Genomic DNA, 16,804 nt, shown 5'->3' on the forward strand with positions numbered 1-16,804 from the left:
TAGATTAATTTAACCATACAAGTTTACAAACAATTACAATGGCAAAGTCACAATAATCACAAGAATGGCTTCAGATCAAAGTCTACGTTGAGACCGAAGGGCGCAAGGGTCTTTAAATTAAAGATCCAGGCAGCCTCTTGTTTTAACAATACATTATCAAGGTCACCCCCTCTCCTAGGGAGGGTGACATGTTCGATGCCAATATAACGCAGAGACGAAATCGAGTGGCCTGCCTCCAAGAAGTGGGCCGCAACTGGATAAGTAAAGTTTTTACACCTAATGGTGCTACGATGCTCTGAGATACGTACTTTTAATTCGCGCTTTGTTTTACCCACATAATTTTTACCACAAGGACAAGTTATAAGATAAATAACTGCTTTAGTGGAGCACGTAATAACACCTTTTATTGGGATCGATTTCCCTGTTGTGGGTGTTTGAAGGTTCTACATTTATAAACATTTATAAGTGCCATTGCATTGAGCACAGCCATTACATTTGTAATTTCCATCCAGTAGGGGCGATAAGGCCACTCAGGCCACTCGATTTCGTCTCTGCGTTATATTGGCATCGAACATGTCACCCTCCCTAGGAGAGTGGATGACCTTGATAATTTATTGTTAAAATGAAAGGCTGCCTGGATCTTTAACTTAAAGACCCTTGTTCCCTTCGGTCTCAACGTAGACTTTGATCTGAAGCCATTATTGTGATTGTGACTTTGCCATTGTAATTGTTTGTAAACTTGTATGGTTAAATTAATCTATGATCGTATGCTATCCATTTGTTTGTATGCTGTTCTTTATATGACATTTTAATATTTGATTATTAACCAATGATATTAGGCCACTCCTGGCCATGATTACAGACACCCGTGTCTTTTGACACTGTATAAACGAGTCATCCCGCAGTGTTTGTGATTATACCCTGATGTAGACAGTTTGGCTGTCGAAACGTTGGTATAACATTTTTGCATCTGATCTCCTAGTGTGTGCGGCTCTCTTTTATTTTCAAATATATTACCCTACCTGGTTATTACTTATGGTCGCTACCGATTGTGGCTAAGAATATTTAACAGATGCTCTTACATTTGCTGCAACTTTCCTTGTCATCCAATTTGGTTTGTCTCTCAATCCCTACAAATTATAAAGCCATACATGAAGGATTCTGCATAATGACACAGCATTTCATATTTCACTGTAGGAAAGGGGCATAAATAGCCCTGCCTGTCATGTCAGTTTTCTGCCATGACTAGATTCACATTAATCTCCAGGTAAAATAGATCTATAAGAATTGTCATTTATCCTATATTTACAATCCCCTGGTTAAAATGGATTACTCATTGACCTACCTAGTTTCAATAGTATCAGTTTACATAATTATTAATTAGTACATGGAGATTGTGTTCAGAAAATAAGTAGATGCTTTTCCCTCTTAAAACTGGCAGGTATAAAAGTGGTGGAATTAAATCAAGGTTAGAATATGGAATATCTGTGGACACAAGTAGACACACCTCCATTTCTTTGCTCCTCAACCTAAATGCCTTCCTTGCTGGCACTGGCATTTCCCCCACGTTTAAGTTCAAATTTAGAATAACAGAGAGGATCATTAAAATAGGAATAAAGTCAATTTTACACACACTAAACTCGGGTCTAAATGTCCCCTATATGAACCGACATTATATAGATGTGAGAACATCACTTATCAATCGTGTGTTCTGTCAAGGCCACTTGTTCCAGGGACCCGGCCCAGGTAGCTGTTCTGTCCCTGGTACAGTGCACCGGTCTGACCAGGGCCCAGTTTCCTAAAAAGCATGTTAAGGTTAAGTTCATGATGCTTTTGGGAAATGAGCCCGGGTGAAAGCCATCTTCATGGAGCTTCCACTACATTGTTTTCACCTGTCAAGTCTTTTCAAATCATTGCAGATGAGAGGATGGATTTTGAAATTGAGAGCCTTACATGGTAAATAATTGGCCCTCATTTTGTGTGCAACTTAAATGAAATGTCTTACCAATTCCCTTCATTTTATGAGACCTAGGAAAGAACATAACACTTTATTCTATGAAACATTATGCTGTGAGTTCCAAACAGCATAGAGTTTATTGCTTGTTTTCTGCAAGGGTACAAGAGGTTTATAATTTCCGCTTTTATTTTTCTTATTTACAGTGTCAGTTGAAGCTCACAGAGCAGCTGATGTGAAAAAACTATGAACACACTGTAATAAATACAAAAGACTGAAATGAGAAATAAAAATGTTAAAATTTCAGACAAAAATTTAGCAAAAAGAAAACTAATTTACACACACAATACTTCCATACACACAGAATAAAGTGGGTTTTACACCATGTGAGAAATTGCACCGGTCGGCGACTAAATGTCGCAGGGCTCGGCTGGCAAAGCATGCTACAAGAAGCAACAGTCCATATGGTCTGATCTATTATCTAGAAACTGAGTGAAAGTCAAATGATGTTAAGACGTAGATAGCAGAAAACAGTACTGTGTGCGTGCACTGGACATGAGCTCTATGTGTGCATATCTACACGCGTATATATCTACATAAAAAGTCAATCAGTCCATTAACTATTTTGTAAATAGATGGAAGTTGCTGATTATAACGGCAACACAAGTCTGCGTGTGCAAAAAAAATATTTTTTTTAATGCATTTTATTCATTTTCTGTAAAATCAAAAGGTTGCTTGTGATCCACCACATGAACAATATCTTATACTGTGCAAAAGCACCATTTCTAGGATACTTGATAATTGTCTTTCTGAAGAGAATCTGCTTTACCTTTGATCACACTGGACTGGGTCTATTTTATTTTGCATGTACGCAGGTGAATACAGTCCATGGTCATAGTCCACATCCACTGCTATTTAAACAGGCAGCATAAAAATAAAAAACATTCAACAGAATTTTTCTCATGTCAACACACATTTTGCTCAGAAGGGACAAAATAATTGCAAATAAATATTGTTTAAAAAAAAGTCCATTCATGCAAGGGTTGTGGTAGAGGCTCTATTAGGGTCATGTCTAGATGGCATACAGCGTGTCAAAAGGTGATTTTTCTATGCATTTTAGCTAACCCTAACCTAATTCTCATAACCTGCTAGGTTCATTCTCCTCAACCTTCTACAAAATGTCCATTTTGACAAAAGCTGTATCCCTTCTAGACTAAAAAAAATAACTCTAGCACTCTCTGGGCCCAACCTCAGTCTCTTAGTGGCCAAAAGGTTAAAGGTTATGCACTCAGCTCGCATTCAAGGAGAGGGTCACGGGTTTGACCTGACAACGGCTTCCATAACCAGAAGATCATCTCCCCTTCCACAAGTCAGCCTCACAAAGAAAGATGACTTCACCTGAGAATACAGAGGTCTGTGATAACACCAACATGCTAGCATGTACATGAATAGAAAGAGGAACAAGCCATATACAAAATAGGTATGTTTTTGTACACATATATACTCAAAATTACAGGTAGATATACTTTCTTATCTGTATATTTCCATTGAATGCAGTATGGTTGGAATAAAACGTGGTATATTCATTTGAACTTAATATGAAGAAAGCACGTCCTTTGTCGCCATTCAGTTTGTAAAGTGCTCTAGAGTGGCAACTGGAAAAAACATCCTGCCATCTTAGGTTGGATGTCACTTTTGAAAACACTGACATCGTCCTTGAATTGCTTTCAACTAGCCTGGTCCCTGGGACAGAGTTCCACTCACTAGACAACGACCCACTTTGAGCGTTTGATAAGGAATTTCTATGGTGTGATTTAAAGGTACAGTGTGATATAATGATGTTTAGCGTTAAGTTCAACTCAGACTTTCACCAAAGCGCAACAGGTCTACTTCCATGTGTAGCTGGACGGGGTTAGGTGTTCAGGTTAGCATGTCTATTAGCTTTTGATGTCAAGAGGTGGCAGGAAGTTAGCTGTGTGACACTGTATTGGTCATCAGTAAGACCTAGTTTCTCCTGGTTAGCTCATGGTCAGGAACCCCCCCCCCCCCCCCCCCCCGGCCCTAGTCATCTACTCAGTGTGGACCTTCATATTTCTCTCCCCCAGGCCAAAGACAACATAACTTCTCTAAAATACTCTCGTTGCAGTCTGGACCTTGGCATTCGATCGCACCAGACGACCCACAATAAAATAAAAGATAAAGTGCTTTCACGGAACGCACATACTAGGGACCAGAGTCTTCCGGAAAAACTCCCGGTCCAACACAAAACTGGTTGTTCTGTGGATTTCACCATTATAATTACATACAAGCTATTACAAAAACAGAACTTAAAAAACTAAATAAAAGCTGGCATTCTCACAGGGTTTCAAGGTATGTAATCGTCACTCCTCTGTAGCAGCTGAAAAAGGAAGTGATATTTTTTTTAAAAGAAAGGAAAAAAAATAATGCAGAGAGAGAGAGAGGAGAGGAGAGGGTTCCCGTGTGGTCTGCCTCCCAGTCTGTCTGTCCGTCTGCAGTCGGTCTCCATACTGTCCTGGGGAACTGGGCAGCAGAAAGGGGTGTGGTCACAATCCTCATGGGCGTGCCTGAACGTTGCAGGGTTCCCGTGGTGACAGCAGAGTCTATAGTCTTGCTGCGCTGACCGCACAAAATACACACACGCTGACACACACACACACACACTTCCCCACTGATGTGTCACTCATTCCACCGCAAAGCCACACGTCTCCTCGATGGCTGTCAGCAGCTTGTCGTACAGCTTGTCATAGTGCTCGTAGGCGGGAACGTCAATCCGGTTAAAGCTGGACAGAGGGGGAGAGAAAGAGTTTGGAAGAGAGAGGAGTACATTTTAGGTTTGAAAGGACAGTTTTGAAGAACCTTTATCCATCGATAAATGAATGACATTTTATTTTCGTGTCAAATCGCCAGTTGGCAACCCATCCATTACGGGATGAATTGACGCCAACAAGCATTTCAATAATTCTCTTTAAACCGTGCTACATACAAAACATTAATATTGGATTTGGACATGCATTTAAAACCGGTAAAACCATATTAGTTGGGAGATTGGACACCCTTTCATAACATGGCTTTGCCTCATTGACAGGTCATTGTAATTAAGAATATGTTGTTAAATGTATGGAGTAGCATTCTTGTAGCAGTGCGTATCTGTGTGTCTAAGTGGAGCAGTGGTACAGTAACTGTACTCACCAGGTGTGGGCTTTGGGTAGATTGTTGGTGTTGGCATCGATCTGGTGGATGGTGAAGAGCCTGGGCCCCGCAGCACCTGGAGGGTCACACACACACACACACAGAGAGAGAGAGTCATCATAAATTCTCAGGTTGTCCATCATTATATTTCTCTACACACAGACAGACAGTTCAGGACAGTTGACCAGTTGAACTCCGTGTTTAGAACGTGAACAAACATGGCTGCTGTTTTAACACAAGACTGGGTGTATATTTTATATACTGTATATTTTCATACAGAAAGACAGCTGGGTTGACCTCAGACACAGACAGACATACTGACTGACAGAGACTCACAGGCAGGCACACACACACACACACACAGAGACTCTCTCACACGGGCACGCACGGCTTGAACAGAAAGATCAACTCTCAAACACGCACAGCTGCACTCTGAGGTCTTCTGTTCCCCCAGGGCTTCCTGTCTGTCTGGATTTAACCAAACCAACTGAGGTCGACCACGACTCTGTCATGAAGACGGGGTCAACGCCGGCAGTCAGAGGCTCGCACAGTGTTTTCCACTAGTGTCGGCTATTTAGCCAGTTACAAACTCACTTTCAGCCAGGTACTTTTTCCACTTCAATTAATTAAGCAACTTATTTTTTTTACAAGTCAGAAAATATATTAAAAACATTCTAGCGATCTATTGATAGGACAAGCGCCTGTCAGTCACAAAGTGAGCGATGACAAGGAAGCCCTGCTCGTTTGTCTGTCCCGCCTCCCGGTACCTGGGTGTGTGTGTTGTGTACGCTGTGGTTACAGTCAAATTTCTTTACACAGTGGGAGAGAGCCTGATGCTCTTCCATCGTCTACGAGTCAATTTGCACGTCCCTTATAAAATGTGGTAACGATGAGTCGAAATCCACAACCTATTGTTTCCTGGCACATTCATATTTTTTCTTTTGCGTGTTTCATATGCAGCCATGACGTGCAAGAGCACAGGCTTACTGAGCCGTTCATCTGGCTCCATAATTTGTATACCGGTAGGCTTTTTGGTCAATAATCTGCAGATAAATTCTGAAAACAATCGATGAAGATGGCGAATCCTATTCACTGTAGGTACAATTGGTAGGGTAGTGGAGATATGATCAAAGAAAACAAATGTCATTGTTTTAAAAGCTAGAGATACTTACAGTGCCTTCAGAAAGTATTCACACCCCTTGACTTTTGACAGATTTTGTTGGGTTACAGTCTGAATTTAAAATGGATTAAAATTGAGATTTTGAGCAACTAGCCTACACACAACACCCCATAACGTCAGAGGAATTTTTAACTAATTTAAAAAAATTAAGCTGAAATGTCTGGTGTCAATAAGTTGTTATGGCAAGCCTAAATAAGTAAAGGAGTAAAAATGTGCTTAACAAGTCACATGGACTCACTCTGTATAATAAAGAGAGTGATTAACATGATGTTTGAATGACTACCTCATCTCTGTACCCCACACATACAATTATCCGTAAGGTCCCTCAGTCGAGCTGTGAATTTCAAACATATTCAACCACAAAGACCAGGGAGGTTTTCCAATGCCTCGCAAAGAAGGGTACCCATTGGTAGATGGTAGCATGGTGAAGTTATTAATTACACTTTGGATGGTGTATCAATAGACCCAGTCACTACAAAGACACAGGCGTCCTTCCTAACTCAGTTGCCGGAGAGGAAGGAAACCGCTCAGGGAAATCACCATGAGGTCAATGGTGACTTTAAAACAGTTACAGAGTTTAATGGCTGTGATAGGAGAAAACTGAGGATGGATCAACAACATTGTAGTTACTCCACAATACTAACCTAAGTGACAGATTGAAAAGGAAGCCTGTACAGAATTAAATATTCCAAAACATGCATCCTGTTTGCAACGAGGACCTAAAGTAAAACAGCAAAAAAAAAGTGGCAAAGAAATTAACATTATGTCCTGATGACAAAGCGTTATATTTGGGGCAAATCCAACATCTCTGAGTACCACTTCATATTTTCAATCGTGGCGATGGCTGCATCATGTTATGGGTATGCTTGTCATCAGCAAGAACTAGGGAGTCCTTGCCGACGCACTGGCAAGATGCTAGAGGAAAACCTAGTTCAGTCTGCTTTCCACCAGACACTGGGAGATGAATTCACCTTTCAGCAGGACAATAACCTAAAACACAAGGCCAGATCTTCACTGGAGTTGCTTATCAAGACGACATTAAATGTTCCTGAGTGACCTAGTTAGACTTGAAAATGGCCGTCCAGCAATGATCAACCACCAACTTGACAGAGCTTGAAGAATTTAATTAAGAATAATGTGCAAATATTGTATAATCCAGGTATGCAAAGCTCTTAGTGACTTACCCAGAAAGACTCACTGCTGTAATTGCTGACTCAGGGGTGTGAATACTTATGTAAATGAGCCATTTCATTTTCCATAACTTAGCAAACATTTTTCACTTAGTCATTATGGGGTATTGTGTGTAGATGGGTGAGAAAAAATATATAATTTAATCAATTTTGAATTCAGGCTGTAACAACAAAATGCAGAATAAATCAAGGGGTATGAATACTTTTTGAAGGCACTGTAAACACATCAGCCCCCCCCCCCCCCATCTCTTTACCTTGTAAAGCCTTGAATCCCTGCAGTGGGACTCTAGATGACCCGGTAACAAACTGCAGCAGTCTGGCCCTCCTCTCCTCGTCGTAGGACTCCACGGCCTTCCAGAACCACTTGACCACGTTGCTGTCCGTGGTGCAGTGCTTCAGACGTGTGTTGCTCTTCCAGTCCGCTATGTCGATCTTCCCCAGGCCACACACTATCAACTGGGGTAGGGAAGAGAGGGGAGAACATAGCTGATTAGATGGTTTGAAGGGGTGTATATTCGTGGGAAAAAGTATGATAGCTGTCACCTTTCATTTCATTTAAAAAGTATATCCCAAGGTCTCAGATTCATCTTGGAACCCCCCCCCTCCCCTATTCAGGATACCCACACAAAGATGTATGCTCTTGAGAAATGATGTCATGTTTCCAGTAAGTGAATCATTTCTTTCCTAGACCATGTTATATGCAACTGTCTACATACCTCTAGTTCCTTCTCGTCAAAGGACTTGAGCAGGTGCTGGGGGATGACCTCGTTGAAGCCCTTCTGCAGGGCCAGGAACTGAGCCTCGATGCCGTGGAGGAAACGCCAGTTCACATACAGCCTATAAAGAGAGAAGACCTAAGTCAATATAACATTGCAACATGTGAAACCCCCACAGCAGTTCAACCAAAACCAGGACTGGGGGATAAGTATTTTTGGTGTGCTGGTAATCTTGGAAAGACAGAACCAAATTCAGATTTGGTTCTGGAGGGGAGGGTTGAGATTCGGCTCAGTGCGAGAGGCGTAGTCCTTTGAAACCCTTGGCCATCTATGAGCCAATCGAATCCCTCCCCTTCTGAAATTCGAAAGATGCCAGGTAACAACCATCTCTGCTTAATCGTGATTCGTCCAAATAATCAGTGACGCAAAAACCAGCGCACCAGAGGAATTATTCCTCTTCACCCTCATATCCCCTATGTTCCAGACAGATTTAACTTCGGTTACGGATGGGGGAGAGACTACTGCGCTGCTAACTGGCTGGCATGCAGCTGCTGTCTTGGTCGGAACAGGTCTATCTTGAAAAATAGATTGTATCACAATGAGACCAACCAAATCAAATAATAAATTAACCCCATTGGTTCTAAGAGGAACGATGTCACTCCATCACAAGGTATGTTTCAGGTGTATACTTCAGACCTGAGGGGTGATGACGGTTGCTGTGTGTGTATCGCGTCGGCTGTGTGTGTGTGTATCGCGTCGGCTGTGTGTGTGTGTGTGTATCGCGTCGGCTGTGTGTGTGTGTGTGTGTATCGCGTCGGCTGTGTGTGTGTGTGTGTGTGTGTGTGTGTGTGTGTGTGTCGCGTCGGGTGTGTGTATCGCGTCGGATGTGTGTGTGTGTATCACGTCGGCTGTGTGTATCAAATCAAATTTATTTACATAGCCCTTCTTACATCAGCTGATATATCAAAGTGCTGTACAGAAACGTGTCGGCTGTGTGTGTATCGCGTCGGCTGTGTGTGTATCGCGTCGGCTGTGTGTGTGTGTGTGTGTGGATCGCGTCGGCTGTGTGTGTATCACGTCGGCTGTGTGTGTGTGTGTATCGCGTCGGCTGTGTGTGTGTGTATCGCGTCGGCTGTGTGTGTGTGTGTATCGCGTCGGCTGTGTGTGTGTGTATCGCGTCGGCTGTGTGTGTGTGTGTATCGCGTCGGCTGTGTGTGTGCGTGTATCGCGTCGGCTGTGTGTGTGCGTGTATCGCGTCGGCTGTGTGTGTATCACGTCGGCTGTGTGTGTGTGTGTGTGTATCGCGTCGGCTGTGTGTGTGTATCGCGTCGGCTGTGTGTGTGTATCGCGTCGGCTGTGTGTGTGTATCGCGTCGGCTGTGTGCGTGTATCGCGTCGGCTGTGTGCATGTATCGCGTCGGCTGTGTGCATGTATCGCGTCGGCTGTGTGTGTGTATCACGTTGGCTGTGTGTATCAAATCAAATGTATTTACATAGCCCTTCTTACATCAGCTGATATCTCAAAGTGCTGTACAGAAACATGTTAGCTGTGTGTGTATCGTGTTGGCTGTGTGTGTATCGTGTTGGCTGTGTGTGTATCGTGTCGGCTGTGTGTGTATCGTGTCGGCTGTGTGTGTATCGTGTCGGCTGTGTGTGTATCGTGTCGGCTGTGTGTGTGCGCGTGCTTGGGACCCAGGCGGCCGCCTCCTCCTCCTCCGTACCTGACATACTCCTTCTTGGTGTCCTCGGAGACAGAGACAGTCTTGCCGTTGGGCTTCAGTTCGTGCTGGATGATCTCTCCGTAGGCATTGTGCTCCACACAGAACGTATGGTCCAGCACCCCCGTGATGTCGTTGTCCCTGGAGGGGAGAAGACGGAAATGTTAGTCGTCGGACATGTTAGCCTGTCTTGTCAACAGAGGGCGCTAGTCTTGATGGGAGAGCAGTTGGTTCATGCTGGTGTTTTAGTGGCATTTCATGGATACAAAACAACCAACAGTTCAGCTCAAGGTTGTCAGCTCACGGCCACACGTGCAAACTCAAACATTACACATGCTATCCCGTGTGTCTGAATATACTGTATATGGCTGTGCTTGTACAGTATTGTAAGTCTTCGGGGGTTCACGTAAGTTCAATTGTGTCTGTGTGCAAGCATCTGTATGTGTGTGTGTGTAGATGTCTGCCTCAACGCTGTATGTGTGTCCAGGTCTATACACTATATATGCAAAAGTATGAGGACACCCCTTCAAATTAGTGGATTCAGCTATTTCAGCCACATCCGTTGCTGACAGATGTATAAAATGGAGCACACAGCCGTGCAATCTCCATAGCTCAACATTGGCAGTAGAATGGCCTTCCTGAAGAGCTTAGTGACTTTCAACGTGGCACTGTCATAGGATGCCGACTTTCCAACAAGTTAGTCTGTCAAATTTCTAGGCGCAACAAGCTCACAGAACGGGACCACCGAGTGCTGAAGCACACAGAGCGTAAAAACAGTCTGTCACAACAGAGTTCCAAACTGCCTCTGGAAGCAATGTCAGCACAAGAACTGCTCGCTGGGAGCTTCACGAAATGGGTTTCCACGGCCGAGCAGCCGCACACAAGCCTAAGATCACCATGCACAATGCCAAGAGTCGGCTGGAGTGGTGTAAAGCTCGCCGCCATTGAACTCTGGAGCTGCCGTTATTGGGCCTATATGAATTCTAGTTAGTTTTGAAGCACATGCACATGTATTTGTTTATGATAAAAGCTAAAATGTTGATACGAATCCCAGTCATTCAAATGACAAAGTAATTTGTGGAATATTAGGTTTTTACATTGTGTAAAAAGCACCGTTTCCTACTGAGATGCATTACATTGAAAATTGTACTGTCACTTTAATAAGAATGTCAGTGACCTTCTGGAGTGACAACATGCAAATCAGTCATTCATTCATTGCTATGATCTCCTGAAGAAGCTATCCCTTTTCCATTCTTTCTGTGCCGCCAAATGTTTGCATATACTGGTAAAGTTACCAGGTCGTTAGCTAGCTAAGGTGTTAACGGCACGCGAGTCGTTTTAGAACGGCCCAGGGTTTATGAAGGTAAAATGCGTCCCGTCACTGGAGCGCCAACGCGCAATAGAAGGAAAAAACATTGTGCGGGTAAATACGGGTCACAATTTCTGAACAGTTTACGCTGGAGACAATAACAATTTTTCCCCCTCTCTAGGCCACTCGGAAACAGCGGCACAGTGAAGCCTAATCATTACAACAATTATTATCTGACTTTTTTTCCCTCCTAGGTGCACTGGTGCTACCAGATTTAAATTTCCAAGTCGCACAGCAAAATATTTAGGAGCATATGCGACCAAAACGCGTGTCAGAGCCCCCCCTGTACGTGTCGTCGGTGTCTCCTACTCACAGGATCCAGACCAGGCTGTTGTGGAGGTCTGGGTCCACTGACTCCATGTCATCCAGGGTGATGGGTTTCCCCAGCAGCTGTTTGTAGAAGGGCAGGGTGAAGCCCCCGTCTATGTAGTGGCCGTGGAACACCGCCATGCCCATGATACGACCCACAAAGTGGAAGTAGGACAGGTGCTCCTGGAGAAAAAGAAAGGAGAGATGAGTTGAGGTTGGCCATCGATGCTTATTTTGTGTGCAAGTGTGGTCACTATTGGGTTGTAGAGAAAAGCGTGATATAAATGTAGCTTATCATCATTATTATACCGAGGTCCCTCCCCTCTGACTTTCTCATCCAATGGGCTTGAGGTGGTGGTGAGCAGACACGAGGAATCAAGAAAATGTCATTGAGATTCTCCCCGTGTCTACTCCTCCACCTCCTTCAGTCTACAAGAACCTCCCTCTCGTAGGAATTCAGCTTGTGGCTCGTTCTCCATCCTCCTCTCTGTTATTATGTGTCTCTCTCTATGTATCTATTGACTCCTCTATTTCTCTCTCTCACCGGGTTGACGGCGCTGTCTGGGTTGATCTGCAGGGTGTAGATGTCGTCTCTGGAGTACTGGAACAGGCCGTAGTAGGGGTTCAACATCTCATGGGACAGCAGGTACAGCCACTCCCTATAAGACAGACATCTTGTTAGTCACGTGACACCGGCATAATAAAAACACCATTATTTTGGGTTGCATGTTGGCCACATGCCCCCAAAATTTTTCTGTTTGATGTATCAAGCTTTTTGAATGTGAATTTCCACAGAGGTTGTTTCTTTCTGGACTACTGCCCTATGAGCAAAAGATGTTGAAAAGACATTGAAAATATTTTGAAAAGGCATCTTTTTGGTTGAAAAGACGAAGACCATAGATTGACTGATGAAAACAATTTTGCTCAATGGGTTGACCTCGTGGTATTATTTAACAGTGTTTCAGCCTGGAGGTGTGGATGACTGCAGTACCTGGCCACTCCTCCGTAGTCCAGGCCCTCCTCTCCTCTGAACTTGACCATCAGTCTCTTCCACAGGTCCTTGGGACGCATCTTCATCACCTGGCGGTACGACTCCTACAACACAACAAACGAGCGCATGGGTCTGTTAACCTTGGGTGTATTCACTAGGAACCAAACGGAACCAAAACAGGGAGGAACCTACCCGAATTGGTAAAATATAAAGTCTCGTTTTTGCTGCAAAACATTTTGCTACGGAATACACCCCTAATCTTAAAATGTGCCAACCTGCAGGCCATTCAACTCGACCCTCAATCATGTGGTTTCTGTTCTAAACAGCAGTAAGAGCAACAGTGGATTACAATGTTCCGGATCCGAATTCCACAATTGATAATGTCAAGTAAAGTCTGTTCTTTATTTTAATTTCAAATAATAATAATTTAAGTGGGGCAGAGAGTACAGCAATATGCGGTCGACAATTTACCATTGTCATAATACTCCCTCAGATGAGTCAATTCACCATCCAGAGCTGTTTGACAGCGCTGTACACCGCTCCTCGTTCTCTCGCTCTCCTGGTAGACTAGGCCCTAGTGGTGCCTGGGAGAAACCAGCAGGAATGCACCAACACCATGACACATGTGCCTGGGAAAGAGAGCTAGTGCATGTGTGAGTGGGCTTTACGTGCACTAGCTCCGTTTACGTCACGTAAGGGCTTTCTCTCGCCCGCCCCCCCCTCGCTCTCTCTCACTCCCTCTCCTCTATCAGGGTCCAGAGTAACTCGGGAGGGCTGCCATCAAACACAAACTCCTGCCACCACAGCACAGAGCTGTGAGGAGTGTTGCAACGGTGAACACAGCAAAGCAGAGGAAGCAGGCTCGAGGAGAAGCAAGAGAGTGAAGCGAGGGTTATTAGTTAGGAAATTACAGTGCACTGGTCAGTGGCGAACAATGCCACCAGTCCCTGTTGAAATCGCAGGCAGGGCGCGCCACACACACACGGGCGCACGCTCGCTTTGCTTTCTTGCACATCGTGTCCCCGTGGCTGTTACGTCCCCAGGATGAAGTCATCTTTTTTTCTTCTTAATTTGCTCAAATTGTACTGGCGAAAGATGTCTGTCCCCAAAACTTGCCACTAGGTACTTCCTTCCTCCCTCTCCCCCTCCCCTCCTTCCCCCCACTTTTAACTGCTGAAATCATCCTGAAAGAATGCCTTGCCGCGGAAGAACAGATTGGAGGAGGCGAAAGAAAGTGGAAACTGGTGTTTGAAAGGGCCTTTTTCCTCCCTGGTTTTTACTGCAAATCGTAACGAATTTGGGGGTATTACTGCTCAGTTGTAGTAGGCCTTTTCTTGCAGACTGTAAATGGATGCAAAGCAACCTATAAATCTTATGGGTGTGCATGTTTGTAGACTTGTAACAGATTATATAGATATATATATATATTCTTATTTTTCTTCAGTATAAGCACTTGTTTGGGTGTATGAGCAGTGTACTATTGCATGTGTCATTTTTACATGTATGCCTTTTGAGTGTGTACAAAACATTAAGAGCACCTGCTCTTTCCATGACAAAGTCTGACCATAGTCTGATCCCTTACTGATGCCAATTGTTAAGTCCACTTCAATCAGCGTAGGGGAGGAGTCAAGTTAAAGGAGGATGTTTAAGCCTTGTAGACATGGATTGTGTATGTGTGCCATTCAGCGGGTGAATGGGCAAGACAAAAAAACTTAGGTGCCTTTGAACAGGGTATGGTAGTATGTGCCAGGAGCACAGGGTTGTCAAGAACTGCAGCGCTGCTGGGTTTCTCCACGCCCAACAGTTTCCCACGTCCATCAAGAATGGTCCTCCACCCAAAGGACATCCAACCAACTTGACACAGCTGTGAGAAGCATTGGAGTCAGCATCCCTGTGGAACGCTTTTGACACCATCTAGAGTCCATGCCCCGACTAATTGAGGCTGTTCGTTCTGAGGGCAAAAGCAAGGGGGAGGTGCAACTCAATATTAGGAAGGTTTGTGCAGCCTACTATAAAAAGTATTCTTGATGTGGCGGATGAGTGAGTTACGCCTCTCAATGTAAAGCACTACCTATCTACATGAAAATGCAATCCATTATGATCCAGTATAAAATGAAGCCGTCAATCACACACCTGGACAGGGTTTTCACACAAGCCGAGCCCCCCCCCCCCCCCCATCAGTTTACCTCAAAGATCTCCTCGCGGCAGACCTCGATGCGACAGTGGCCTGCCTGGGGCTGCTGATTGGACAGCTCCTGCCGGAGGATCTTGAGCTTCTGGACCAGGTCCCTCTTGTACTTGGGCACGGTGAGGCACTCTGCCTCATCGGGGAGCTGGGCCGGGGACAACGCCGGGACCTGCGGGGGGGGCTGCTGCTCCTTCAACTGATTCGACTGACGACTACTGGGGAGGGAGACGAGCAGAAATGCTCAATGTTAAACAGTAAAAAATTTGCTATGTGAACTCAAACAAGACAATTGTAACACATGGAATGAAATGATTAACACCATCTTTCTCTCTCTGTCTCTCTCCACTATTTTGGCAATAGTGGACTGCTCCGTTAAAATGGCAAGGCAGCTCGTTTTGAATTTGGATAGAGAGACAGAGAGCAAGAGAGAGGTGGTGTGGACTGTGGAGAATACGGGGTTAAACGTGTATATGGGTGCAAATGAACCCCCTCAGGGAAACCTTGGGACTTCCGACAAGCCCTCTAAGCACTAACTGAAACTTAATAGAAACCCCTGCACCCCCCCACCTCATCCTCCACTCTTTCTCATCTCAGAAGAGTCAATCTGAGCTAGATCTTTGGCTAGACTGGGACTTCACTGGGCATCAAGGTGGTATTACCACAGGGCCAAGAGAAAGAGAGAGAGAGAAAATAGAGGCACACAAAGGTAAGTGTTGTGAGGTGCTGGTGGCTGGCGCCTCTGGGCTCTCAGCTCGTTGTAGACAGAGGGAGTTGTGGTCCGTCTGTGCCTTCTGCCCTCCGCCACCACCTCCTCTCCTTCCAGTGCTGGCAGACTAATTAAACACGCAGCCTTCGCTTTGTAAGACACCTCCGTTTCCTCTTTAAAGCCTCAAAGTGTCTTCAAAGTGAAACTGGCGCCTTTCGTCGGTGCCCTCTGCCACCCTGCCCCTGGCTAACCGCGGCTGGGTCCACCGCTGCCCTGGCTCTGTACCCACGTCAATCTATGCCCGTATGGGATGGTTACACACACACACACACACACACACACACACACACACACACACACACACACACACACCCTCCCAAAAGGGCCAGAGTTTCCAACAGGACGGTACAGAAGACAGAGGTCCTAATAAAAAGACCTACTGTCCAGTAGCAGTACAGTTGCAGCCAAACAAAGGTGGTTCACAGAGAGGGAGTTCTTTAAACCGGTGTCTGAGAGGGGAGGCCACAGGCAGAACAGAACATAGCCACCCAAACACCCACCCACCCACACTCACACACCCTCGTTCACCCTGTCACTCCCTCATTCTTCAGGGGTGGAAAAAAGAAAAAAAAGGCGTGTTATATTTGGAGTTCTCCAAACTAAACAGGCTCAGTGTTCCGCCGGTCCGTATCCCTGTATAATCAAGTCAGCTGGTATTTATTTTATTGGCAGCGTCGAGGCCCTTCCATGTCAAAGTGAGGGTAAGGCTCGGCTCGCAGGGCTGAAAACCACTTTAGGAAGACACACACACACACACACAGAGAAAAAAGAGGTCCTTAAACAAAATGGAATGAGTTTCTCTTGGCTCGGGTTAGGAAGCCCTTGAACCATATAATAAAGCATAATTTGAACGTTTTCGTTGAGGGCGCGCGATGTAATTAAAAATACGTTTCAGGCATAGTTCGGCGTCTCGGGTTCCCGATTCAGAATGACCTCGGCATATTTCTAACTGTAAATATAGCAGTACAAGTGCGGCTCAGTCGAAAATCACTCTGGCGCGGAGACACACGAGGGGAAAGAGTCGAGGGTTCCTTTCTGTGACGAGCCTCGATGAAATACGACTATCCGGGTAGAAAGACAAACTTTCAAATTCAATCTAGGAGTATTATTGTTATTCCAAGGTAGAAGAACGAGGCGAGGCGAGAGCGAGCGTTGCCAGAACAGGATTCGCTGGACCGAAGCGGTCACAATCCTGAAGTTGGCACAGGTTTGGT

General features: G+C 44.8%; 1 protein-coding gene across 4 annotated transcripts in view; it reads right to left on the reverse strand.

Moving 5' to 3' along the window:
• Nucleotides 1–2,047: 2,047 nt before the first annotated feature.
• The window catches only part of LOC110485958 (E3 ubiquitin-protein ligase SMURF2), a 71,632-nt gene continuing 56,875 nt past the window's right edge, over nt 2,048–16,804 (reverse strand). For 2 of the 4 annotated variants that reach the window (XM_036940629.2, XM_036940627.2), the window contains exons 12-20: nt 14,823–15,039; nt 12,637–12,740; nt 12,190–12,304; nt 11,650–11,828; nt 9,971–10,108; nt 8,251–8,371; nt 7,789–7,990; nt 5,165–5,240; nt 2,048–4,755 (exon numbers count right to left, since the gene is read on the reverse strand). In XM_036940629.2, the coding sequence (XP_036796524.2) occupies nt 4,656–4,755; nt 5,165–5,240; nt 7,789–7,990; nt 8,251–8,371; nt 9,971–10,108; nt 11,650–11,828; nt 12,190–12,304; nt 12,637–12,740; nt 14,823–15,039 (1,252 nt within the window). In that variant the 3' untranslated portion in view covers nt 2,048–4,655. The remainder of the gene's footprint in view (nt 4,756–5,164; nt 5,241–7,788; nt 7,991–8,250; nt 8,372–9,970; nt 10,109–11,649; nt 11,829–12,189; nt 12,305–12,636; nt 12,741–14,822; nt 15,040–16,804) is intronic. The other 2 variants (XM_036940628.2, XM_036940630.2) reach the window with 1 other exon arrangement.

The sequence above is a fragment of the Oncorhynchus mykiss genome, chromosome 13 (assembly GCF_057628025.1).
Source record: "Oncorhynchus mykiss isolate SJ-2025 chromosome 13, ASM5762802v1, whole genome shotgun sequence".
NCBI lineage: Eukaryota > Metazoa > Chordata > Actinopteri > Salmoniformes > Salmonidae > Oncorhynchus > Oncorhynchus mykiss.